This window comes from Taeniopygia guttata, chromosome Z, assembly GCF_048771995.1.
Source record: "Taeniopygia guttata chromosome Z, bTaeGut7.mat, whole genome shotgun sequence".
Classification (NCBI taxonomy): Eukaryota; Metazoa; Chordata; class Aves; order Passeriformes; family Estrildidae; genus Taeniopygia; species Taeniopygia guttata.
Genome location: NC_133063.1, coordinates 39,159,302 through 39,187,124, shown reverse-complemented (window position 1 = coordinate 39,187,124; position 27,823 = coordinate 39,159,302). Strand labels below are relative to the sequence as shown.

At 46.9% G+C, this 27,823-nt stretch overlaps 1 protein-coding gene across 1 annotated transcript; it reads left to right on the top strand.

The window, feature by feature from the left end:
- On the top strand, positions 1-27,823 carry B4GALT1 (beta-1,4-galactosyltransferase 1). The gene is made up of 6 exons (XM_030257904.4): positions 1-346; positions 13,257-13,492; positions 20,540-20,727; positions 22,222-22,344; positions 23,800-23,904; positions 24,488-27,823. Exons 1-6 carry the CDS (start codon positions 70-72, stop codon positions 24,621-24,623), a joined length of 1,065 nt encoding a protein of 354 aa, XP_030113764.4. The 5' UTR covers positions 1-69; the 3' UTR covers positions 24,624-27,823.

Sequence of the window (27,823 nt, the reverse complement as noted above, 5' to 3'; positions counted from 1 at the left end):
CCGCCCCGTCCCCGTCCCCCGTCGGCGGCGCGGCGCGGGGCGGGCGGCGCTCCCCGCCAGCGCAGCGGCATGAAGGAGGCGTCGCTGCCCGGCACCTCGCTGCAGCGGGCCTGCCGCCTCCTCGTCGCCTTCTGTGCCCTCCACCTCTCAGCCACGCTGCTCTACTACCTGGCGGGCAGCGCTCTGGGGCCGCCGGGCAGCCCCGAGCCGCCGCCGCGCCGCCCGCCGCCCGCCAACCTCTCGCTGCCGCTCTCCCGCCCGTCGCCGCCCGCCGCCCGGGCCCGGTCCCCGCCCGCCGAGCCGCCGCCGCCGCCGGGCCCCTGCCCCGAGCCCTCCCCGCTGCTCGGTAAGTGCCGTCCCGGCAGGGTTTCGAGGGGACGGGCAGGGGCCCCGCTGCCCCGGGGAGGAGGCGCGGGTGGACGCCGTCGGGTCCCGGTGCGCCCGTGGGTGCCTCTCCGCGGAGCGGGCGCTGTGACAGCGGCGCGGCTGCCCTCGCGTGTGCCGCCGGCGGAGGGGCATTGTGGGAGAATCCCCGGGGAGCCGGTGCGCAGGGAGCGCGGCGCGGATGCTGCCGCAGGCACGGCAGCGGCGAGCGGAGCCCCTCTGCTCTCGGGAAGCGCTCCCACCCCGCCCGGCTCGGTTTCTCTCTGGCTGTCTGTCGTCGAAGTTGGGTAATTTCCTCTCGGAACGCTACCCAAAATGCTGCTCTTGCGCAATGCCAAGCTCTGGAGGGCTTTTTGCGATGTGCAGGCTTTTCGTAGCCTTTCTCTGTTCTCGGACCTGCTGAATGAGCCGCACGGATTTAAAATGAGCTGTGAGGCAGGGTCATGAGTACAGTTGTTAGGTATCCCAGCGGCGCTTTCAACTGGACATATTTGGTCCTGTGATGCAGTACCGTGATACGTGGCAGCCTGGCGTGTGTTTTATCTGCGCTGGAGCTGTGTGCAAGGCTGGCACAAGGAATGCTAGCAGGATCTCGGCGGGTTTGCAGCTTGCTGGTGGTCTCATTTTTACTATGTGATGACCTGGAGCTGTTTTGATCTGCTGGATTTGTGACAAATACAAAGAGTTGGGGACAAGAGGAATTTCAGATTTTTTTCGTACCTTTAAAAGGCTCTCCCACCCAACTTGTTGCTTGTAACTGCTGCTCCTTGAACAGAGTGTAGGTAGGGTTGATACCATGACCTGCTGGCATCCCAGCTGACTGTAGCCTGGCCACACCTTGGGCCCTTGAGCCTGGGGGTAATCTCCTTCATCCATCAAGTGTGCTATTTTAGCATAGGTACCTCTGTTACCACAGATCACAACTGGGGAAAAGACTTCAGAGAAGCTACCTGTGGTTTTCCGTTTACAGAACCGACAAAAAAAATTCATCTTTTCTTATGGTGCTTGCTGGTCAGCTCTTTATGGATCAATGCATCTGAATTAGAAATGACTGTTTTGTTATTTTAGGAAGGTGGTTTTGAGGTCACTAAAAGAAACTGTCCTGTGTTTTCTGTTGTTTTTGATTAGTATCTTTCGCTTTTTTCCCCTACATCATTTATGTTGAAAGTGGCTGTGCGAGCTTGTCCTCAGAGAGTGGATGTGGGAACCCTTTATGGCTTTGCTGTGAATAGTCTCCACTTAGTCTGATCCTGTCAGGAGTGAGTCATGTGGTTTGGAAATGCCTGGAGTTTAGAGAAATGCTCTTAGTGACTCCAGGATTCAAAGTGTTATTGGAGTTAGTTGCTGAAGGATTATTTAAGATGTTTTAAATCAACTTTGTAACATCTTCAATGCTGTTCATTGAACCTGCCAAAGGCCATACGAGGGTACTCACAGTGGTTACAGATGGTCAAGAGAGTTACAGGGCCATGGAAGAAGTAGCTCATTACAATAGAGTAGGCTGTGTTACCTTCAGTACTTGTGGGGTGGTGCAGTCACATGCAGCCTGGCACTGTCACAGCATCAAGATTTATAGCCAGCATGTAGGTGAGAAACTGTTTGTTCCTTTTTTTTTTTTTTTTTTTTTTTTTTTCTCTGTTCTTTTCAGATTTTGGTAGGAAACAGCATTTGTTAAACAATTGTGTCATGCGTCGCATGTTGGTCAGAGCTGAGTCTGCCCTGATCAGCATCTCATGTGTCCCTAAGGCCACTGAGGATTAGGGGATGTGCACTTTGTGGGCACTTCTTGTGGGAATCCAGAGCTTCCCTCTGGCTGCCCTGGAAGGCCTGGGACCCAGGCAGGGGGTCAGGAACCCCCCTGTACAGAACCCCGAGAGACACTGTCTCTGATCTCTGTCCATGGAAAAGAGTTTTCAATCTTACAGGATGAATTACAAGCTCTGAGTGTTTGATATGAGTAATAATTAAGTGTGGCACAGGTGCAAAAGTAAAATTTTAGGATTCTAGATTAGGGGTTCAGAGGGGACAAGATGGAGGAATTGGATGTGTCTTGTCCTTTTTCTCCTTCTTCATGCCCTCCATGTTTCACTGTAGTGTTGGTATTTTTCTATTGGTTTAGGCTGGGGACACACTGTTCAACATAGATGATAGATATTGGCACATTATTGTAAATATAGCACACGTAGTTTCTGGTATATAATGTTTGTAACATGGGGCAGAGCCCCTCACGCTGCCCTGCAGGACAGACCTGCAGCAGGGCAGCAGAACATGTTAGAGATAAGCAAGAATAAACAACCTTGAAAACAGCACAGATGAATTATGGCTTCTTCTTTGGCAACGGGGCAGAAAGACAGAGACTTTTTACAATTTCAGAATCATCAATACCACAGATTCTGACACTTCTGATATGTAATTTCCTCACCCAGAACTTAGAAATACTCCTTTTTGAACTCAAAACTCACTTATCAATATGAGCATAAGAAGTGGGAATTATCCTGTGAGTCCTGTATTCCCAAAAGTATGAGAAGTGCTCTGATGAGAACAGGTAGCTCCAAATACTCCATTTCCTCAATAAGCCGATGTTATTATAACACATGATTCTGGGTTTTTTGATTTCCTGCCTACCCCTCCCCCATCGTGGTTGGGAACCCATGTGATGACTCACACAGGATATGTGTGACTGAACTGCTCAGGCTTTTTGAATGGTAAAATAGCCAGGTACTAATTTCAGAGGCCCACAGTTTTCTTCCTAGCAGTCTGTTGAGAGTAGTTTACAATCCCTGCTGTCTGGCTCTGCAACAAATGCATTAGCTGAATGAGGTTTAATCTCTTAAAATAAGCTGCCAGTTTTTAAATGTGCTTTTATGGTTCACTTCCTATTATTTATAACTTAAAGGAATAAATCAGGACTGGGGTAGTACTATAATTCAGCTTTGAGTTGAAAGTACTTAAAAGCTATGCAATTCTCTAATACAAGGCAATATAAGCATTTTGGATTTGTGCTCCAGTTTAAAACTGCATGCTAATGAATATCTTAAATGGGGTATCAGGAAGCACAACCTGCTTGCTGCAGTAAAACCTCAAGAATTCAAAGAAATTCTGGTTTCTCTGAGAAGCCCAAAAGCAAGTAAATCCAGGTATTTCCTGCAAGTGTCCGTTTTCCAAATTGTTACATTCTTTAGGAGATGCGGAACAGTATTGTGGTATTGCTTTTTTGTTTCTTTTTGATAAAAATTGCTCTCTAGAAGTAGTATGTGTATTGGCCTAAGCACTTTCAAACCAGTCAAATGTGTTTCTTCTACCATTTCCATGTGGTTTTTGTATTTTGGTATTACATGCCTGCTGGTTTAAGGAGGGTATGCACAAAGGGTCAAATTCTTCAGCTGAAAGATCCCTTTCCAAAAGAGCTCATTTTAAAGCAGTAGAAATCTGCAAAGCAAAATTTCATAGACAGGCTTATCTGTATTTCAGGGATGCAATTTTCAAGTCCTGCCCAGGTGAGAGCATGTATTTTTGGAGGTATTTTAGAGTACAACTGTCTCCTTAGCCAGTTCTACCCCTGTTTAGACACCAGGTGTGGCTGGGATGGCAAAAATAAAAGATGCACTCTTGCCCTTTTTGCCATGAGCGTCTTCTGGGAAAGTTCACCCGAGTGTGCTAAATATTGCAGTCATGTGTCTGTCTTAATTGCTTTTCATGCCCAGATATAAAATTAGAAAACTGATAACTATGTACACTAGTAATAAATGGATATTCACAGAACAAAAGTGTAGGTTAATGTATGAACCAGTGAATTGTCCAAAGGACAAACCACTAGAGATGTACGCATTTTCGCTAAGGTTTAAAAACGGCTGTTTCCTGGGACACCCTAGAATGGATTGGATTGGACTGGACTGGATTGGATTGGATTAGATTGGATTGGATTGGAAGGGGCCTTAAAGATCATTTAATCTCAGCTCCCTGGTGTGGGCATGCACACCTTTACCTACACCAGGTCATCCAACTTGGCATTGAACAAACAATTCCAGGAAAGGAGCATCCAGAACTTCTCTGGGCAACCTGTTCCAGTACCTCACCACTCTCACAGTAAAGAATTTTTTCCTAACATCTGATCGAAACCTGCTGCACTTAAAAGCCATTGCCCCTTATCCTGTCACTATCTTGTCAAAAGTCCCTCTCCAGCTTTGTTTTCTCCCTAGAGCCTTATCCTCTCCAAGCTGAACAGTCCCAACTCTCTCAGCCTGACTTCATAGGGTAAGTGCCCAACCCCTCAAATCATCTGGACTCCAACAGTTCCATGACCTTCCTGTGCTGGGACCCCAGAGCTGGGTGCAGGGTTCCAGATGGGATCTCTCTCACCAGAGCAGAGCAGAGGGGCAGAATCCCCTCCCTCCCCTGCTGCCCACACTGCTTTGGATGCAGCCCAGGACACGTTTGGCTCTCTGGGCTGGGGGTGCCCATGGCTGGGTCATGTCCAGCTTCCCACCCACCAGCCCCCCTAAGTCCTTCTGCTTGGGATTCTTGGGCATATAAGGAAAAGAGCTGTTTCTCCAAGATGTAAGAGTTCTGGATGTAAACTCGTGCTTCCCACTTCTATGTTAGTGAGGCATTTTTTGAAAAAACAAGGATTGAAAGAAAAAAACTCCTTTTGGCAGCTGTCACTCGGGGAGGAGAGTGACACTATTACACAGGCTGTTTATTCACTGCTCTGCTTCTGATGCCTGTGTAGTCAGTACAAGCAGGTGCTCTAAACTGTTGATGCTGAAGATAAGTGATGAGGGTTTTCTGATGCTTTGAGGCAGCCTGTAAAATCAGCAGTGATGCTTAGTGTCTGTATTACAGAAATGTTAGAAGTTATGTGCTGCCTGAGATGGAATTAATAAATAACATAGTTAGAGGTCCTGTATATGTGGACATTTTGTGAGCAAAGGTAGAAGGTGTTTTACTGCTGGCAGAATCCTAGCAGGACAAAATTGGGGTAAGAGGGTGAAAACCTAAGAGATGCTAAACCCACAGGTTTTTAGGAAGAATTCTAGTGCTGACAGTGCAGAAGGGATTTGGGAGGTTTGGCATGCCTGGGATGTGGTCATCCTGTCACATTGGCCACCTGCAGTCATAGGCTCTCATCTTGCTGTGGGTAGTTTCTACCCCAGGAATTGGAGGCCTCTGAATCTGGGGGTCACTTGCAATACCAGGCAGTGGAGAAAGCATTTGCTGTACATGTAGCATCTCCCTTTCCTCTCTTATCTGGACCTGTCTTTTTTTAACCAGTGTCTGCTCCTTCCTGCCTGCGTGGGTGCTGGAGGCATTGCTTTGCTCACAGACACAAGCTGGGGTTGTGCAGTGTCTCTCCACTGCCTTCTTTTGAAAAAAGTAAAACAGAAATTCAGGGAAGAGGATGGAGAGGGTAGGGGGAGAGGTAGATAACATGTGAATCAGTTTACTCAAATTTAAGCTTTCTTGGCTTCAAAAGAGGGTTTGAGAAACTGCTAAACTTCTCTAAAGAATATGCTTAAGATGTTTGGCAGGGAGCAGATGTGTGATTCTGGCAACACCACTGACAACTCCATACCTATCTATCTGTGCCAGCACATCATACCTCTGAAGGACAGGTTTCCTTGGCAGGCAGGGAGCAGCTTTTGTGAGGAAAGTACCACTAGCATTCCTCTTATCTGGCCAAAATGGAGGTCAAGGAGCGTTAATGAGGCTCACACAGTAACTTGAAAAGGTACTGTGCTGTGCTGGAGAGCAGCTGTTACAGGGACAAAGCACAACAGGAGAAAAGGAAAGTTTTCTGTCTCATGCATGTAGTGTTGTATAACATGCTTGTTTCTCTTCCAGCATTGATCTGAAGCAATAGCTAGTTTCTTTGGAAATTGGGCCAAATTTGTGTTTGGAAAGAGATAACGTGCAGCTTCCAAAACTGCACTTGGACGCAGAATTCAGTTAAGCTCTTTTACTTTCCTCCTCTGGTGTGGAGCATCTTAGTCTGACTTCATTCAGCAGATAGGGAGCATTGTCCCTGTCTTGATGGCCATCCTCATTGCAAAGGGCAGGGTGCTGGAGGAGCACAGTCCTCAGTAGGGAGGTGCTCTAGGTCCGATGGCCTCACATACAAGCAGGAGGTGCTGGGCTCCACAGCTCACCTCCTTTCCTCACTAGAGGACACTACTCTCCAGCCAGCCACTGCTCCACTCCCTCTTGCACACCCTTCTCTGCAGGGCAGAAGGGGAATTTGGTTTAGGGGACAAACCCAGCCAGTCCACAGCAATACTGCAGTAAGGGGGGCAAAGATTTGGGGTGTTGGGGCATGTGGATAGAACAGTGTCAATGTTCAGCTTGCTCCTATTTCTCTGGGTTGGAGACTGTCTTACTGCTCAGCCTGCCCCCACTGGATCAGTGTTTTCTTTTGTGCAGCCCCTGCCTGCAAGGACAGGTGCCTGGTGAGCCAGGTGTGGATTGCATTTGCAGTGCAGGTACTAATTTCACTGAGGAGTAGCCATGGCTAGGGGCATGGCAAACAGCCTTTCCAGCAGCTGCTGAAGTGCAGGGAGCTTGGGGCAGTCCTCAAGCCTCTGCACGTATTTGTCTGAAAGAGTTGCTTTTGTTACCTCCCCCAGCTGGGGTGTCACTGGATTTGCTTTGAGGGCAAAGAGACAAGTTACCTGCAAACGGGTCTTGCGGAATCTGGAAGTGGCCCTGTAAAGGCCTTTATGGGATGGATCCGCCCAAACCTTTGTGCTCCGGGGCAGTGCACGAAGCAGCAGCCATCTCTCCAAGCATGCCCTCCTGCTGTCCTGGCCTCCTGCGCTTCTTGACGCCAGCAGCAGCCCATGCTTTTGGGGTGCACAAGCCCTGGCAGAGTTTCAGCCAGACAGACACACCTCCACCCCACCTGGCATCTGGTGCTCCCCCACCTATCTGAGGAGTGCACCCCAGCCCCTGGGCAGTGTTGGAATCCAGGTGCACATGCCAGGATGGGATGGGGCACTAGGAGAGGAGCTGCGAGGATTGCCTGATGATTTGGGAGATGCGCCTGAGATGCCACTCGACCTGGGAGGGCTCCTGTCCATACATCCCATCCTGCTGCATAGTGGGAGGTTTGTGGCCGATGTCTGCTCAGCCTTTTTCTGATCCATGTTTGTTTGTTTGTTTGCTGGTAAGAGAACCTGGAATTTAATTTTGTGGCAAGTAGGAACAGCTAATAACATGCAGATTGCCTGGCTCAAAGGGAGGCAGTTCAAAGCTGCCTCAGTGACTGTGCACTGGATTTGACCCACTAAGGAGGACTTTTCTTCTCTCCCAGAAGCACCTTCTATCAATGAGACTGTCTTCCTTTTTTTTTTTTTTTTTTATTTTGTTCTAAAGATGCCATGTGCTAGTGTCAGTGCTGGGGATTGGGTTAATATACTTTTTTCTCTGGCAGTAGTTGCTGAGTTAATCAGACAGATCCAATGTTGCCAGCACATGTGATGCATCCTCATTTTTTTCAGCCTGTTTTCCTTTGGGGTCCACAGTTGCAGATGCTAGACCATGTGCAAGCCTGCCCAGGATGAGAGATGAGCCCATGTCGCAGGTTTCCTTTGCCTTGGTGTAGCTAACATCTGTGGGGTATGCAACTTCACCAAATACAAATTAAATGTATACCAGCCTTTGGGAAGGCATATTTTTTTGTGACAAGGGTATTTCTAGAAAGACTCAAGGAGTTTTTTCTTTAAACTCTCCTAGGGGAGCAACGGCTGCAGTTAGCAAGAGGCAGTGGCTGCCAGCCAGTTGGCCATTTTGACCAGTGAGTTGCATGCCAGGACACGGCTTCTTGGGAGACCCAGATGGGCAAGGGACATGGGGCCTGCCCCGTACCCCCACTGTGGGTGTGAGCCATGACTTGAATCTGTCTGGTGCCACCTGAAAAGCTGCTGGCACAGCTCTGAAGTTTAGCGGATGGGAAATTATTTTAATTACCTTAAGAGGAAATTACTGCTTTGCCGAACTGTCGGATGCATCTGCCTGCCTGCCCTGGAGTTGCCATGTGGGGCTGGGGTCCAGCCCTGCTTCATAGCCTAGGGTGGGGGAACTTGCTCTCACATTGTCTGGGCTGGAGCTGATACTGTTTTTCCCAGCCAAGGCAGGCTTGGTGTGGCTGATGGGCCCTTCCTTCCCTTTTCTGTTGGGCCCCTGCAAAGAGAGGGTTGTTGGGTTTTTTTTCTCTCTTGCAAGCTCTGCTTCTCTTTTCCAGCTTTTCTTTCACATGAGGATTGTCTGAGTGTGGCAGTGCATGTGTGCACATGGCTCAGCGGATGGATAGCAGCACCCAGCTCTCAGCCAGGGTGATGGAAATGTTCTTTTTAGCTCTATTCAGGGAGAGCCTTTTCCCAACTCCTGCTATCAGCTTTTGCTTTCATTTTCACTAAACTAAATGTCTGAGATTTGTGCCTGGCTTAAAGCATGCAGGTGGGTTTTGCTTTTTTTCCCAGTGAAGCTCTCAGGAGGGTGATTCAGATGGCTGGATTACTCTTCGAGCCTGTCCAAGAGACTAGTTTCCCTCCTTCCTATTTCTTTCTCCCAGGGCTGCACTGCCTTCCTCAAGCATAGGCTTCCCCCAGACTGTCCTGCCTGAGCCCCCCAGGGCTGCCCTTTGTGGCAGCAGCCCTGTTTTGTATCACCTGTTCCCACCTTCTTGGATGGGGTGTGGTGTCATCCCATTTATAGCCCCTGTAGGGATGCACGAGTACACTCCTGGGCCTGCCAGGCATTGCTGCCTGAGTTTTCCCAACACTTCTAGTATTGGGAAGGTGTTCTGTGGAGCCCCCTAGATCACTCCCTTTGGACTAGATCAGTCTCTAGATTTATTATAATATAGGCTGAGTGGATTCTGGGCTGCTTATGTGAGGGTCCTCTTATTTTGGCTCAGCAGGATGAGCACCAGGAAGGCTGTGTGCTGGCAGCCTCAGATGGCAGGAGGTTTAGGTGTTGTGGCAGGCATGGCCATTGGGAAGTGGGGATGGGAAAATCATTGGCACCGTGAGACAGGCTCCTGGGGCTCCAGCACGGAGCTGCCTCTGCTTTTTGCAAGCCTCACTTTTTGCTTTGTGTGAGAAGCTGTGTCCGGTTTGTCATGGCTCCTGGCTTTTCCTGTACACCTTCCCTGGGGGTCAGAAGTGAGGGGCAGGAGTGGGTTGACTTCTTTAGGTGTATCTTTCTCTTACCCTGCTATTGTCAGCTAAAGCCTCCTTTTACAAACTCTGAAATGTTTTGATGTGATGCTGTGCTTTTGCGGGTTTTTTTTGCAAGCTTCCTGCAGTTGCTTATTTATGTTTTCAAGGTTTTCTTTTGCTAAAATACACAGTGGGGGTTCTTGAAGTTGCTCTGTTGGAGCTTTGTGATACTGAACCCAACAGGCATCTGCCTACTGATGCTGGGCTGCATGGGTGATCAGAGTTGCAAGTCCACACAGCACTGTCATGCCTGTCTGTTTTTAGAAGGGACTCCTTATACAGTGATTCCTATGTCAGACAGTCAGCTTGAACAGAGTCAGAAAATATTCAGATGGAGTGAATCGAGCTGGAAAGTCTACCTAGTAAACATAGATAGGGACACAGTTTTGACAGGTGGGACAGCACTTGCAGCAGACTTTGCACGTTTTCTTGGCATTGCAGATTACATCCTGAGTCAGCATCCTTGGGAAACAGCAGCCCTAGGGCTGCTTGCTATCCAGACAGTCAAATTTCAGTGAAATTGTTTAAAGTTATAGCTGGAACTATGACTCTGTTAACCAGTTGGAAGGCCTGTGTGCTTGTGGATTTGGCTTTAGCCTGTCCTGCTTGGGAAGTGAACTGAGTGTCAATTTGCAGTGGGTCATAGGCTGCTGCTGCATTGTGTCAGACACATGGCTTTATGAAGTAAGTTTGTTTCAGTCATTCTGTATTTCAAAACAGCCTATTCAGCTTTTTTTCTGGTTTTGTATTTGGTGAATGTATTAACTGAATGATTTGTGTCCAGCCTGTCTCAGAAGCGCCTGCCTTTCCACACTTGGATGGCACTGGTGCCTGGGGACTTCTCACTGACCTACATGTTGGCTGCATCCCTTAGGGCAGTATTTGTGAGAAGGTGTGCTGCCCTTAAAACTGGTGCATTAAGGAGAAGGTTGGAGCAATAGAGATTGTTTCTCACCAATGCCCTTCAAGATGATGAAGCTGTTAAATCATTGCCTTCTGCAGCTGTTTTTTTACAATGAATGTGCTTTCTACTCCCATGTTTTCCTTGACAATGTTCCAGTCTCTGTAAGGCAAGCAAGAGTGAGTGCTGGCAGGATGAGTGGTCTATGTTTGGCTTTGGGGGGCTGCTGGATGCCAGCCAGCAAAATGCTGTTTGCAGTTCCAAATGCTTGTGGCTGTCCTTGCCCAGCTGGAACTCACAAGTCACCAGTGGGAGATTTCCTCTGTAAGTTCACCTAAATGGCAGACTTTAATTTCCTCCTGCCTTACTCTGAGTGGGTTCGAGACATTAAAAGAACCTTTGTTTGTTAAACCAGAAAGCATTCTCCAGTCTGATGGGGTTCGCAGTTGCTTCTTGGGAGCCGCAACTGGGAGAAGAGTCCAGTAACTGGGAACACAGATCCCAGCTTGTCCCAAAAAGAGCAGGCTTGTTTGATGGGACAGCAGCCACACCCAGTGCCTGGCAATGGACTAGGCTGGCAGGGCCCTGCAAAGGGATGTGTTGCTTCTGCCCCTCTGCTTCCAGCAGCATCCCAGCAGGTCCTGCTGCTGGCAACCAGGTGCAAGAAGGATTGGGAAAATAAAGTCCCTGGGCATAGATGCCCAACATAATCCTGGTTGCTGGCTGTGACTGGTTAGGTGAGCCATGCCTAGTGCAATGCCTCTGCTGTTTTAAAATCACAAAAGTGTAGCATCATCCTAGCTCTGAGTGCTAGTCTCCTAATGGATGTGACAATGATGGCCACAGGGACAGCTGGGGGAAGTGGGTGTGCAAGTGGGTTGGGGCCAGAGGCTGTTTTGGAAAAATGCTTGCCACCGTGGTGTGGAAGCAGGCCCCAAATCCAGTAGAATCATGAAATGTACTGCCTTCCTCTCCTGCCACCTCTGGCCTTGTTGATACGATACTTGTCCCACAGGCATGAGGATGGCTGTGCCTGGCCCCTGATCCTGTCACCACTGAGCCCCAGTCCCGGTCATTCCATTCTGTGTTCCTTCCTGCCCCAGTTCCTCCAATTTTTGCCTCTTCCTCCTGCTGCAGAGCACCTTCTGAGCTCTCCCTGCAAGCCACATTTAGACTTCAGAGCAGAGAGCCCTGGCTCTGCAGCTGCAGGGCAGTATCCACAGGGCCCAGCTTGTACCAGGAGGCAGAGAGGGTGCAGCACTGGGCACAGGTGTCAGCAGTGCTGGGAATTGCTGGAGGGCTGGGAGTGTGGGCAGACTGAACCCAGTGTCCCTGGAGTCTGAAAAATCACTGCCTTCTCCTCACGTTAGAGGGAAACTTGCCCAGTTAACCAGTGCAAAATGCAGACATCAGGAGGTCCCTTTGCATCCTGTGACTATGTAGCTGCTATGCAGCAAAGCTTCCCTGCTGCCTCTGGAGGTACACCGAGCATCTCTGCCAGCTTGGCCAGTCTCCTCTTCATTCTCTTCAGTGTGAGTGAGCACAGGTTAGTGAAGCATCACAACCAAACTACGGTTGCTTCTTCTAAATAACCAGGGAATGAGCCATGAGTCTGGAGAATTATTCCTGCATTTTTTCCTAGTCACAAGTTGTGGAATGCACAAGGTTGGTTGTGATGGCCGCCTTTTTGAGCTCCATTGTGCTTATTCTCAAGGGGCTTCCCCAGGGCTGTGTACCCTGCCTTGGGGACCTGGGGGTCTCTGCAACAAAGGTGAGGCGGTAGCATTCACAAGGTAGGACACTCAAATGGAGGAGAAGGGGAGTGTACAGCAGCTAAATCCTTAAGGGGAGATCCTCAGACTGCAAGTTATGGTTGATGCTTTATGCCTTATGTAGGGGGCCCTCAGCAACCCCCCCACTGCAGAGTTTGTGCCAAATGTAGTTTGTTGACTGGCTGGTGCTGGACGCAGGATGTGGCAGCAGGAAAGGCCCTTCCTTGAGCTTTTGTGGTGAGTTCCTCCATTGGTGCTGGAGCAGCTGGAAGCAATCAGAAGGGCCACCCTGGCCATTCTGAAAGGGTTTCTCTGGTGCCACCTGGACTTCTCACTTTTAACCTGGTTCTGACACATTGTTTCAGTGGTTTCAAAACCTGCTGATTTTGAAACCATCTGCAGGAATTGCCAACCAGAATGCAAATCTGGATATGGGGTTTTTTTAGCATTTCTAGTACAGAACTTCTAATAAATAAGTGGCATGTCTACGGAAAATATCTCTAAGAAAAAAATCAGGAAAGGGATTTTATTCACTTTGCATGTGACTAGCCATAGGTAATTTTGTTGGTAGGAGAAAAGAACTATTTTTGAAGTTCTTGACTCTTGGGCTGCCTGAGGTATGTGAGAGCCCAGAAGGCAATACTTCAGGCTGGCTTTGTGGTGCTTGTGCCAGTGGGAGCACAGCTCTTGGTTGGCCACACAGACTGTAGGATTTGCAGGTCTCAGTATCAGTGACTCCTTTGGGTTCTGATTCCAAGAGGACACATTGCTTGTGGGTTTGCTCTGACTTGATGGTGTGAGGTTGCTTTGGGTATGGATGGTTCAAGCTTCATTACCTCCAAGCACTGGTGGGGTTGTGTTTGGACCAAAAGCTCTGTTTCCTAAAAACCAAACCCAACCAAAACCCTAATGTGTATAAAGGATGTATGCTGAGAGAAGTAGATTGTATGTGTTAATTTGCTTTGTGTTGTGACTCTCTTCCAGTTGGTGCACTACGTATAGAGTTCTCTCAGCCCATAAACCTGGAAGAAGTGGCAAGAATAAACCCACAGGTCGAAGCAGGAGGTCGTTTTGCTCCGAAGGACTGTATAGCACTTCAGAAAGTAGCAATAATCATACCATTCAGGAACCGAGAGGAGCATCTGAAGTACTGGCTCTATTACCTGCACCCAATTCTCCAAAGGCAGCAACTAGATTATGGAGTGTATGTTATCAACCAGGTAAGATGCTAGAGATAAGCTTTTACACAGCTGTCACAACAGCGCCTGTGCCCCTTAAAATAGAGGAATGGTTGCTTTGCTTTGAAAAGCAATAGGCTGACAGGCAGGTTGTAAGGTTACTTAAAAATAGAAAAAGAAAAGGAAGAAAAATTTTGCTTTCATGCTTTTGATGGAGAACCTGAGATCCCCAGTTCTGCTCAGGTACAATTCACTCTTAAAAGTTTCTGCTTAAAGAAACCACTTGGTGAGGAGGAAAGAATTCCTAATATCACAACCCAATTAATTATCTCTTTCCAAATGTCCTTTTTCCCAGCTGCTGCAGGAATGGCATGCAGAGATTTTTAAGGTGACAAGTTGGTATTAATGCCTAGTTTGTTAGTAGATGTGCCATAAATGTGTAGGATTTCACTTTATCAAGCACCTTCTGTTTAAGCTAGTGCACAAAGTCAGGATGGAGGAAACACAGCTGTGGTAGTGGGGTAGGTATGTGGTTGTATTCAGGGGAATAGAAAAGAAACAAGCAATCATGGGGAAGTTCTTGGAGTTTTTGGTTTTGGGGCTTTTATTTTCTTGGTATCTGGTGGTCTTCAATCTGCCTTTTAAAAAAAGCAAAGCATAAATATGCACATTTCACTCAGGACAAGCTGTCTTAATTTATAGTGTAATGGTGTTTAAATAAGTGAGTGTTGTTCGCACCTGAAAAGGCTTAAAATGTACAGGCTGCAGGGTGAAAGGGCAGATGCAATTCTGAGAGCCTCAGGAGAGACCACCTTCTGGACAATTGCACTGCAGTTTCTCTCTTGGATATGTATTTTTATCCTCTTTTTTCAGCTCAGTAAGAACCGAGATGAAATAACATGCTTCTTTAAGCGTTAACTCCTTAAACTTCTGCTTGGATCAGCTGGTGTGTTTGGACATATCAAACATCATGAATATTTAAAATGGTCACCCAAGCCATGAATTTCATCACAGACTTGAAAGTAGGGGGAGACTTATTCCAAGAGAGAAACTGATACTCCATTAGTACAATTTCTCTTGCTTTGCTCATTTCCAGAGTGCCAGAGATCAAGACAAAAGAGATTTCTGGGGAATTAGCAGTAGTTCCCCAGCACAGCAGCCAAGATGGTTCGGTGTCTGCATCTGACTGTGCCTGTGACCTGGCAGCCACAGTGCTGAGGACACAAGGCATTTCTGCAGCATGTGGACTGGCATGCTGTGCCCTAGCATTGAGCCCTGTAAGGAAACCCATCCTGTGTAAAGCAAGGAGCAGCTGGTGCTGCTGTGGTGCAGTGGCGCAGGGCTAGCCGCAGCCCTCTGTGCTTCGGGCTGCATTTCCTTGCACATGCAGCATTTGCCCGTGTGAGTTACCACGGGGCTGGCTGAGCCACAGACCCTGCTGGTCAGGGGGTGCAGGTGGTGCCTCCCCGCACTGAGCACAGCTCAGAAGTGGGAAGGTGGTGTGGCATCCAGCAGTGGTCCTGCGCTGGGGGCTGCTGCTTTCCCAGGCAGGTGAAGTCACCCGCCAGCTGTGAGAGCTGCCTGCATGTGGTTTGGGGCATTGCTTGTGAGAGAGCAACCGCCTCCATTGTGAAGAGCTGGCAGTGCAGCTGGCAGGGGTTTTTCCCCATCTGTGGTGTTCCAGGATGAGGAAAGCGGTGCTGGTGCCCCTAAAGGCAGGCAGTGTCTGAAGGCTGATTGGAGTTCCTGCTGCTGCTGTGATGTTGCATGCTGGCTTGCATTGCCCTGTGTTGCTGGCTTCTCCTCTTCTGTGGCCTGTTCTCCAGCACTAGGGCTGTGTCCTTTACAGTTAACTCTTACAGAAATTTATATGCCATATTAAAAGTATATATGGCAGGTATTTATGCCCTGGCCACACCCAGCAGATACAGGTTAGCAAGTAAGACTATTTAATTTGTAAAATAAGTGTTCTCCTTCTGCATGCCTCTAATAAGTCGTGTCTAGAAGAAGTGGAGTGGTCGTAGTAAAACCACTGGATGCATCTCCCAAGAGTGACTGGGAACACTGAATAGAGAGAAATGCAGAAAATGTATTAATTCTTTCAGAAGTACAGTAGGAAAACAGTCCTATTTCTCTGCTATCTTGACAATTGCTTTTCTCTTTTTCTTGTCTGTCCTTCCCTTTGCATCTGCCCTCCTTTTTTTTTTTTTTAATTTTATTTTTCCTTCTAGTGGGGAAATATTACCTTTACTTGTTAATCCTGTCTATATCAAAGCAATCACTGAAGCAAGGAGAATTACTGTGTGATCTGGTTCTTACAAGCTGCCTACATGCTCTTCTGTGCTCCGCATCTCATAGAAAGAAAGAGGAGTGCTGAGCCCTGCTACTGCTGCACTGGTAATGTCAAACTTCTTCCTTTCAGTGCAATGTGTTTCTATCACGGGTCCATTGTGTCTCCACTGTGCTGTTCTTGCGTGCCTGAGTGCCTCCGAGTAGGACTTGGCTGAAGTCAGGGCGATGATGTTTGTAAAATGTAACAGCATGTAACAGGTGCCAGTGGAAAACAACAGAATATGTTTTACCTTGCACACTCTACCCTCAGAAAAACCCCAACCCTGTGTGTTGAAGGATTTTTCACGTAAATCTGAGATGAGGACACATGGCCGGGCACGCTCTGCCCAGGGCCCGTCAGTGCCGCAGAAGTACAAATGTGCAGTGCCTCCCTCAGCCTTGCTCACTCCCACCGTTATCCGTGTGTTCTCCCACACCTGTGGCTGTTGCCACGTGGGTGCTCAGGTCTAGAAATTAATCTTCTCACTGCATTTCAGCCCATGCAAATGCCCATGCAGCCAGACTAATGTTTGGGAAACGGAAGACTTAGCCAATTCCCTGAAAACTGGGCAGTTGTTCATGCATTTTCCACTGGCCCCTGGTGCTATTTGCAGTGTCTTGGTAGTAGTTTTCCAGAGAGGTGTGTGTGTGTGTGTGTGTGTGTGTGTGTGTGTGTGTGTGTGAGGTGGTTGGGGCATCACTCTTGCTTGTGTTACTTTGCAGGGGTTATCAGGTAGGTGGGCAAAGGAGGGAATTGTACGCAGCTCCTGCCTACTCTTGCAGTGGCAAGGGAGGCAGGTTCCCACTGTGTCTGCTCTCTCCCACTGTCCAGTGTAATTTTGCTGAGGCCTCAAAACACCCTGTGACAGAGAAACACCAAAGTACCTCTTGATATCTCTCTATGGCTCTGGAAATTTGTTTCTACCTGTCAAGTCCACTGGAGGAAGGACTTCCCCATGGATATTGCGTGTGTGCTTCAAGCTATCTCAGTGTGTCCCTGACTTAGCTAGCAAGCTCCCATTGGAGGCGATGGCTCTCCTCCTTGGCTAGAAACATACATCCTCACCATTGCCTCTGTGATATCTGAAGAGCGTAGGATTCAGGAGGGAGATGCAGCCACATTTCATCTGTGCTGTCTGCAGGAGCAATCACAGAGCTGCCTCCTGTATAGATGTGGGAGGCAGAACAAAGTCAGGACATGTGGCTTCTTGCTAGTTTGCAATTCCTTTAATTTGAGTAACTATTCCAAAAACCTCAATTTTTTTTGTCTAGCACTAAAAAAAAAGGAATCTTCCTTTGGCAGGTCTGGCTGAACAAACTAAATTCAGCCAACGTAAGGGATGGGAAGTAAAAAAACCTGCATATTGTTTTGCTCAGGCTGATCATTCACCTCCAGGTCCAAGCAGTGTCAATGTCAGGCCTTGGAGGACTGAGGCAGCAATTTGTTCTAGGAGTGACAGAGACAGTTCATTCAGGAACCAGAAGCAGGTGCTGGGCACCAGCACTGAACTCAGACGTGGGTTAAATTTCAGAGCAAGAGAACATTGGGACAAAATTGTCAGGAAAAAGAAAATAGCAAAAATGTGCTTGGACTACATATTTTCTGTCTGAAAGCCTAGAAAAGCATGGAGGCTATGTCTAGAGCTTGACTGCATTGTCAAAGAAGCACACCTCTGTGCACTGCCTCACTCTTCAGGATAATGCTCCTCTGTTCAAGCAAGTCCAAACAAATCTATTTCTTTGTGACAAAAAGCAGCATTCACGGGATGACAAGTACCAGGCAGAGGCAAGGGATGGAGGTTTTTTCAGTTGTGCTTTACCTGCTTTTTCAGGGGTTGCCGGCGGGTACCGCACTCTGTGCTAACCTGGAAGGAAGTTTTCACAGCTCTGGTTTCTTGTTTGGTTGTATTCCAAAATGTTGGGGATCAGTCAAAGATTGCAGCATGCAAGTTTTGAGAGATTTGAATCTGAGATACCACAAGCACACCAGTGCTTCTGCATTGCCTTAGATAAAGAAACAGTGCTTCTGCAAAAAGCAAAACCTCTTGTCAGTCTTTTTTTTGTTCCAATATATTGTGTTAAAGCCCCACATACCTTCTGGGACAGAAAACCAGCCTTCTGCCTTCAAAGCAGTCACAGTTGGTAACAGCCTTGCAAAGTTTGCTGCATGAGCTACATGCTCATGTAAAGTTAAAAATGTAAATGTAAAAAATGGTTTGGAGAGGGCTCTTTGTTTTCTTGTATAGGTTGATTCCTTTCTTCCTAGTCTTTTGGATGCCATAGTGTGAAGCTGTGGCCATTTGAGAGGAGAGTGGCAATGCCCACATGAACTATTTGTGCTGACGGTCCTGTCCTCTCCATACACAGAGCTCCAGTGTGAGCTCTGCCAGGGTCCTGTGGGTGAGGTGGCAGGAAGGGTCCTGCATACTCTTGGTGCAAAACTCTCTGCTTTTGAGATTTTTTGGGGACAGGTTTAAAAACAACAGCTCCTTGTAGCACTGTTAATCCCCATGTGTCACCCAAAAGAGTTAGCTACCCAAAGGCACTGGTTAATTGCAGCTGAGTCTCTGCTGGTACAAAATTGGTGCCCTTTGCCTTGAATTTCATTAGGAAAAGAGCAGCCAAAGGGTGTGAAATGAGGCTGCTCTCCTAGACTGGCCCCAGCAGTTGCTTTGAGGTGTGAGCACATTGCACTTTGCACCAGCACCAGGACGAGTTCCCCTCAGAACCCTGAAGCCAAGTTTGGGTTTGGTGTCGTGGTACCTGAGGAGTGCTGGGCAGCAGCCTTTGCTGGGGAAAGAAAACCCTCCAATCTCATGACCTCAGCTGGTTCCTCTCCCAGCCTCTTTCTTCCACATTACTTCATTTTCTGTACTTGGGTTTTCACTGCTCTTGCTTTATGCATGATAGTGATCATCTGCCCGCCTTATTGTTGTGTGAACCCTTTTGTTTTGGGTGAGGATACTGAGAATTTGCTCAGATCCTTTTCCGTGTAAGCTTACTCCTCCCTGTGAAGTCATTTATGCCTGAGGCAGGTGAGGAATGCTTTTGAAAACTGGTTTGACACTTGCATTTTGAAACCTTCATTTGGAATATACTTGGGGCTGTTTCAAGAACCTGCATTGGCTCTTCAGCAGCAGATCTGTTAATCAGTCTGGATTAAACAGTTACCAAAATTATTGCTTATTAACCAGATAAAGCCATTACAAAGACTGTGGTGTTTCAAGCTGATGTTCCTTGGGCACAGTATTTTATCCATCTTTGATTTACATCCCATGTTGGGTGTGGGTACTGCAGGCTGGGGGGACAGCTTGCACAGTGGAGGAGTCCTTTGTCTTAATACTGCTCAGAGAGTGTAGAGGACTAAAAGTGGCAGTCTTGGTTTCCAGGCTGGCAAAAACCTTCAGTCTCTTTGAGCGATGCCCTATGAATTTTTTCTACCTGCTCTGTTCCTTTGTACAGGGCTTGGGTTTGAAGCTGCTGCTGCAGAGTGGGGTCTTCAACTGGAAATCCTTACTCTCAAACCACCAGTATTCTTGGGGTTTGGGTACGATCTTTTAGCTAAAAAGCTAAAATACTCAGCAATTTGTGAGCCTGTACTTGTACTCAAATCCACATGTGCTTTTGAAATGTTTTTGCCTGAAAAAGGCCGAACATGTTCTTCTCAAATGCTTCATTACTTGAGGAGGAAAGTGGAGATTTTCCTGCCCTGCTTTTTGCCAGTCCCTTCATTAGCTGTGCTTGCCCTGGGATAAATATGCCCTGCTGTAGTGTCAGCTCTTTCCAAGTCTTTCCCATCATGGTGAGAGCCTTCCTGATTGCATTTTGCCATCAAGGCCCCCAGGACAGATGAAAAGTGGTGGAAGAGCACCAGCTAAGGGGATGCTGCCACCACAGTGGCAGCATCCACCTCTCAAGCTGTAGCCCTTTAAGGAAGCAGCTCATGCTGGCCTGCCATGCCGTAACCAAGGCTGTCTGTCACAGCCATGTGCCGAACCTGCTGCCCAGGAAGCATCCTGCTCCTCTGCATTCATGACTGCTCAGGGCTTGGCAGAGGGTCAGAGGTGAACAGCAAAGCATCAGACCTTGGCTCCTGGTGCCATCTTGTGCTTTGCAAATCAGGTCTGGCGTGTGTGATCACATATTGCTCAGCAGCGGTTGTGCCACAGTCTTATAGCCATGTTGTGGCAAAGCTTAGGAGGAGGATTCTGAAATTCTGGCCACAGCAAGGTTTTGGTCCATGGTCCTGGTCATGGCTATAAGCTAAAGCACTGCCAATGTTTCTTTCTGTAGCAAGAGTCCCTTCTTCTAGAGGAGCTCATCTGTTTTTACTTTTCTGTGCTGCTCCAGGAAGCCCCACCTGCTTGCCCTGTGTAAGAAAATTCAATCCTTAAATGCCTATGCATAGAGTGGGACATAGGGACTGCTTGCTTTTGTATCAAACCTGCCCTCTTGGGGGCTCCCACCAAGAGATGGGAGCTGAGCTGGTTCTAGCCTTTCCTCAGTCATTTTTCTTGCCTCCACGGTTTGCAGCTGTTCCAGTTGTCATTGTCCCTCAGGCAGCATTTGGGGTCACTGGAGGTCTGCTGCAAACGTGCCATGTGTGCTGCAAGGGCAGTGCTTGGGCTCCAGCTCAGTCCACCATCAGGGCATGTCAGCCCAATGCAGCAACACTGGCATCTGGCAAGAAGTAAGAAACTTCTTATGTCAACTGTCAAATTTAAGTCACTTAACTGTTTTTATTTGTTTTTAAATTAGGCTGGAGAAGAAGAATTTAACCGTGCTAAACTGCTGAATATTGGATTTGCAGAGGCCTTGAAGGAATATGACTATGATTGCTTTGTGTTTAGTGATGTAGACCTCATCCCAATGGATGACAGGAACACCTACAAATGTTACAGCCAGCCACGGCACCTTTCTGTATCCATGGATAAATTTGGATTTCGGTGAGACACCTTTTGGAGTGGCATCCATTTCCTAATACCATTGCCAGCCTAGCAGGGCAGGCGCAGTGTAACACATCCCCGCCCACCATTGAAAGCATGGGAAAGCATCTCTCCCAAAAGCCTGTCTTAACGTGCACAGCCCTGCAGGGAGTGGGTGGCTGCAGGGGAGAAAGGCAGAGAAATGCAGCTGAGCAGTTTATTAAAATTCACAGCTTCTAGAAGTGAAACTAAGGGTGAGGAAGAGCTAAGCAGCCTTCATTTTGCAGATGCCCACATATCCCTTCTTGTGTTTCAGTCTGGAAGCTGGAAGACAGCTAGTGTTTCCACTAGTCTGAAAAGTGAGACACTCTTACACAGTGAGAATTATGTGCAGCTTTAAAAAAGATTGCATCAGACACTATTTTAACAGCAAGACAAAATTTTTTTGGCTGTTTGGTTTTATGCCACTTAGAGAACTGCCCTGGTACATGAGAGCAGCACAGAGTGAAACTTCTTGCAGCATACATTTGGGTTTAGCAAGCTGTTCTGAACTAAAATATGTCTTGCTTTTCCTTTCTGGTTGGTGTTTTTGGTTTTTTTTGGTTTTTTTTTGGTTTTTGTTTTTTTTTTTTCCCTGTCCCAGATCCCTAAGAAGGTGTTTAAAAGCTCATCTTTTGTGAAGACTGGTCATCTAAAGTGAAGACTGGTCATGACCTTGTGGTGACCAGTAATGGTAAAGCTATAGCAGTGGTGATGTTGGCAGGGTCTCTACATGTCTCCACTCCAGACCCAAGCCCTGCTTTGGAGTAGGACTGCCACTGGCACTGCAGCAGCTGCAGTTCTTTCTTTCACAGAGGTGAAACTTAAAACAGAAATGCATAGCTGTGGGGATTTCTCTGCTTGTTAAAGCAGAGACAGGTCTGCACTAGGTGCTGGTGACCCCTATGTGGACCCTCTCCTTATGCTCTGGGTCTGAATTTCATCTGTCCCAAATCTCCTGGTGAATTGTCCCATTTCAGGTGGGAGCTGGTTGGCTTTCTGTATGCAAGGTCACACTGCCAACTCAGTTTTGGGCTGCAAGCTTCCTTTTGGGGCACTGAGGAGTGTGGAGGTGAGCAGTAGAGCTGCAGGAGGAGAAGGCTCTGTGGCACATCCAATGCTTGTCTGCACTCTTGCTACTCCTGTGGCATTCATGTCACTTTCTGTGAGGTGATATGCATTTCAGCCTGTCCTTTGAGGACAGTGTACTGCTTAGTAAAAGGCTGCAGCTACTTCTAGTTCTAAAATACTTCTGAGATATATTTGGGACTGAGCCCACTAGTTCCCTCTCCCTCAGCTGAGTCCGGAGTACCACAACACATGTCTGCTTCCTGTGGCAGGAAGGTGCCTTGCAGTGGGTGCTGGCTGTGTGTGGGCTGGGTGAAGGACAGCAGCAAGCCCTTTTCAGGCAGGCAGGCTGGCTGCCCCTGGGCTAACACCTCTTCTTCTCTAATGTGCTCTTTTCTCTGTTTCCAGGTTGCCTTACAATCAGTATTTTGGAGGTGTGTCTGCCCTGAGCAAAGAACAGTTCACAAAGATCAATGGGTTCCCAAACAATTACTGGGGCTGGGGTGGTGAAGATGATGACATTTATAACAGGTAAATAATTTTGCCTCCTTGGCATCCTGGGGTGCATTCAGGGTGGGGATGAACACAGACCTGCTGCTCTCACCTGGGTGTGGGGGACATGAAGGTGGTGTGTGGGCTGCCTGCTGGCTCAGTGAGAGCATGCTGGGTTTCTCACCCATTTCTCAGCTCCCAGGGTGTGGTGGGGAGGGCCTCTAGTTGGAAAAGTCACACACGGACCCTGTCCCCTTGCCATTGTTCATTCTCCCTATAGCCTCACCAGCATCCACACCAGTGCACTGGCTGGAGAAGTGTGCTTCTGGGTCTCCCAGTGCTGGCTCAAAGAAGGAGATTCAGGACATGCAGATGAAGGTGGATGAGACCTTGACCCACCTTGCCCAATTCAACCCAATATTTGTTTGGGTCTGCAGCCTTGTAGCAGATCCCTTTGTTCCCAGGAGAGTTAGATTTGTCAGACTGTCTGTATAACGCTGCGAGCCATGTAAGCTTGACTGGAAGGAAGCTGAACAAGGCTCAGAAGTGCAGGAGAGGACGAAGCTGTACTCACAGGGCAGGCTGGGAAGACCAGGGCAGAGGAGGAACATGCTACCTTACAGCTTCACATATCCACAGCATTCAGTGAGAGAAATCATGAGGGCCTTGTATTTGGAGGACTTCTTCATGTTTCTTGGTAAAAAAAACTACTCTGTATCTTTTCTCTGGGGTTTCTGAGCTCTTCTAGGCTTCAGGAAAGGTGTTTAAAAAATGTACTTTTTTGAGGTTTTGCACTTCTGCTAAAAAACTAAGAGAGGGACAGCGTTCTGGTAGGACATTCAGAGCAAGGTGGCAGTCCTTTCTTATTGGGGCACTTGGTTTTGAGGAACAGAAGATGCCACACAGAAGTGAAAAGGGAGAGGCAAAGAAGAAACCAAAGACTTTTTCATCAGTGATATCCATGAAAAAACTCTGCAGGTGCTTTGTAGAGAGCATACCAACAAAAGACGGGCTGCCCCTCACCCAGTAGGTCCCAGCTGGGACCACTGTGACTCTGATCATGTGTCTCCTTTATGCTGCTTTACCACCATTCACTTTAGTTTCCCCCAACGCTGCAGCTTTCACATCACAAGAAATAAGTGCTCCTCTGGCTCCTATCCAGATGTGGTAAAAACTAGATGACTTCCACTGAAATTCGAGTGTACAGCCTGGACCAGGGTTAATGTGGTGTTGGGTGTGTTTAAAGAAGATGGAGGTGCAAGTGAGGGTGTGGTGAAGTATCTTGGTGTTGGCAGGGTGAGGTCTCTACACTGTATGATAGTGTCTGTGTGGAAAACGATTGGCTTTCCTTCCTTGTGCTGGCAAGCTTGAAAGTGCATTAGTAACTCCCCCCTCAAAAAAAAAAAAAAAGTAGGTAAAACCAGTGATTGTTTGTGGAAGGTGCAGCAAAGAAGCCCACATCCGTCGGGTGTTTAATGTACTTGCTTTCTACAGGCTGGTGTTTAAAGGCATGGGGATATCCCGTCCAGATGCGGTCATTGGAAAGTGCAGAATGATCCGGCATTCCCGGGACAGGAAGAACGAACCCAACCCCGAGAGGTGTGTCTGACCTTTTCCCACAGCAGGTTTAGGGGTGCCTCCTGCCCTTGCTGCTCTGACTGCTTGGCTTTCTCTTTGCTGGGCACAAAGGTCCAATGTGGAATGGCTGCAGCGATCTCCTCTTTGACTAAGCTCTCTGCTCCTGCCCTGTAAGCAGCTGCTTTCCCCTTGCCAGTTTATTATCTGTTTATAGACCTTTTCCCAAACATTGCACTATGGCACGAAGGCCTCTCTTCCTTTTTTTTATTTCTTAAACTGAGAAAATTAGATTCTGAGCAATTGTTTCCAGCTTGTTTTTGGGATACAAACCTCTGCTCTAGTGCAGAGCTGGAAAACGACCTGTGTGATTTAAAAGCTTGACTGCTTATTCCTAGCTAAGATTTGACCCCATAGGGATGCATTGGCCCATTGCTCAGGCTGGCCAAATCTGGGAGTTTATGGCACCGATGCTCAGATTTTTCTTGAAACACCTGTGATGCTGCCTGAGAGGTATGCAAAGATCAGATTGTTTAAACATTTTTTCTTTCTTTTTTTGTTGTCTCTGCCCTCTTCCCCCACTTTTTTTCCTTCCCCTCCCCCGCAGGTTTGACCGAATTGCTCACACACGGGAGACAATGAATTCTGATGGCTTAAATACGCTATCCTACAAGGTGTTAAGAACTGATAAGTACCCTCTGTATACAAAAATCACAGTGGATATTGGCACTCCCAACAGCTAACATCAGAGACACAACAGACTTGCCTATATTGCCCAGGATATCTGGCCTCACTGATGCATTGTATGTGCTGGTTTTATAAGAGTTGCAGTGAACCAAAAAAAGGCCTCTTTTGGCATGCCAAAGTGTCTCCAAATTGGTTGGACAAGTGCTTTAAAAAAAAAAAAAAAAAAAAATTAAGTTTCAAACTTGACTTTACACAACTTTCTAGATCTCCGTTGTTTTGTAAGTCCAGAAGCTGTACATACAAGTTGTAAATAGTTACTTTGCCAGAAATTGTTGAATCTGATCTATTTGCTACAGTAGTCCCCATGTTGAATTAATTGCTGGACTCAGTTTTTTCTGATTACAACTGTGATGTATCAACAGTTACTGCCCATGATATTTGGTATTTTGAATGAGGTGTATGCAGGCATTCTTTTTAATTCATTCCTGGTTTTACTTTATGAAGGACTGTAAAATGCTGCTAAAATTGTCCAAGTTTATGCTTTGCATTAGATTTTTTTTTAAATGGAGACAGCATAATACAACTGTTTTCTCAGACTGACCAAAACAAACATCTCCTCTATGTGTAGAGCGGGTGTTGAACAATCAAGTCTGGACTCAATGAATGTCATTATTTCTTTTCGTCTCAGAGGAGGCTTTGAGTGAGATGAGACAGTTTGCCAGAGTTTGTGGGTAAGCTCCCTGCATAGAGTGGGAAGCTGTACGGATGACCTCTTTAAAAACTGCTGGCTTCAGATAACCTTACTTCTGGTGCTTCAGCACAACACCACCTGAGTTTTTTTTGGGGGGATGGAGGAGTTCAGAGAGAGGTTTGTGGTGCTGATCTGTCTTTTGGGTTTTTTTCCCAATTAAATAAAGATTAATTTAATTGCACAAATAAATTATGACCTTAACATTTGCTAACACTTGTTAGCAGTGGTAGGAGGTTACCACGCTATTTAAGTATTGTCTGAAGCTTCCTAAAACCAAAATTTTCTCTTGCAAGGTTGTGCATAAAACTTGAAATACTTTCTTACTTTTGTTGTTGTAACATTTTAATAACTCTTAAAAGTAATTTGTGTATCATAAGCAGTATATTTAATACCAGATTAAAGTAGAGTGCAGTGTAATAGGATGTGATTCAAAGCCTCCTTTATCTTTAGACTAGTAGGCTTTTCATGTGCGTCATTATATATAAGCCATGTACTTTGTTTACTCTGTGTATTTGTCTATTAAATCTCCTGCGGTGCTGAGATATTCACAGCAGGGCTGACATCCAAATGATTTTTCTTTGCCTAAAGCCTATTTGCAATGTGTGTCCTCTATCTGGAACCTCCCTTCTGATTGTTTCAGGCTTGAGGAGCATGCACATTATGCCGTACTATTTTCTGTCAGTGCACCAGGGCACCACCTGTACACACCCTGCTTTTCCTCCCCTTGACCATGTATGTATGAAAACCTCAAGCGCTGACACCCAGGGAGCTGGTTTAAGTGATTTAAGGCCCTTAGCCAGAACTCAGAACTGAATTCCTTCTGGTGAGTACTTAGCCACCAGCTCTGACCACAGCAATTTGCACTTCCTTGGCCTGTGCTGAAGGTTGTTAAAATCAGGGACATTTTGTTGTATTGGGGATAATCTTCAGCACTGAATTTTTTCTTTTTTTTTTTTTTTTCCTTTGCTTGGTTTAGTTTGGGTTTTTGTTACATTTTTTGAGACCTGAAGGTTTTGCTGAACCCTTGCACTGCAGGGGTGGGATCCTGCAGGGATGAGGGAACAGTGCATTTCTTCTTAGGCCAGCAGTGGCTCACAGGATGCATAGGGACTTTAATTTACTAGATGCCTTTTCAGTCTCACTTTGGAAAAGTCTTCACCTTCTTTGGTTCAAAGCTCTTTCTGGCTGGGCTTGCTGCTCCAGTCATGTTGGGAGCTGTGGAAAGATGGCCTTGCATGGAGCAGGAGCAAAGTGTAAGGAAGGAGGCTTGTGGTTAAGAGCTTATCCCTTGTGGTTATCATTGAATTTTAAAAAAAACCCAAACAATATAATAGTCCTTATGGCAGATCAGGCTCCAGATCTTAAAGATGCAAGGGAGTACAAGAAGATGTGTTTTATGGAAATCAGGTCAAATGTCTCCCTGTAAAATACTGGCATGGGTGTAGTCTGTAGCAGTAATGGAAACACAGGAGAGGACTGTTATTTTATTTTTCTTATAAAGCTGCCTTAGAAGGAGGGCTCCACTTCCACAGCTAGCTGCCGATAACCAAAAATTTACCAAGGCTGCACTTGAAAATGCCATGTCTTTGCAGAGAGCACCTCAGTTTTGTGCTGAGCCTTTTGTAAGTTGAAGAGTTGGAACCTTCTTCTGTAGTGGTGTGTGTCTGCTATCAGGTGGTTGGGGGAGATGCTGGCAGCATTCCTTGAATTGAGTTTCTTTGATGGTTAGAAAAAGGTTAGTGCAACAACACATTGTTTGGCTGTATGCTGAAATTATTCAATGTCGTGGAGGTGGGATGAGGGCTTGTTTCTGGCTGTTGTGATCAAAGGTTTCTACAAAATGCGCCTTGAAAGAGGGAAGAATGGAAACTGGAAAGTCAGGAAACCTGAAAATCCTTTTCAGCAGAGAGATATTAGCAGTGCAAGAAGCTGCTGCCTAAGTTTCTCTTCCACTGCTAAAGCCACAAGCCATGTAAAGAACTGAAGCCACCTTTTGTAGCTCATGTTGCCCTTTGGTGTTGACCTGTGATTTCTAGATCTCATTGTCTCTGTGGTAAACTGTATCAGTCAAACTCATTAAATGCTCTTGACTTGACCTGGTCATGAAATTTCTCTCCCTGGGATTTTCAGGGGCCACATCTACAAACACTCACGTTGCACCAAAGCCAATTCTGACTGTGTCCTATGGTGGATGGTGTTTTTCCTCTCCCCTACTGGTGAAAACACTCAAAGTGCTACTGATTGTAACTAATGGTTGAAACCCAGAAAAATAGCTTCAAAGAAAACGCTAATGCTTGGATTCTTTGGGATGACTGACTGCTTGTTAGCATGAGAGAGGGTCCTGATATGCTGTTTTTCCCCAGGACGCTACTTGTATACTGGACTGCCTTTGGGTTTCCTGTAGATGGTTTTGCTTTTGCATTCTTATAATTTATATATAAAGGGATGTGTAATCAAATGTGTATTCTTTCTGTTGATGTCAAATAAAAATATTTTCAGTTACAA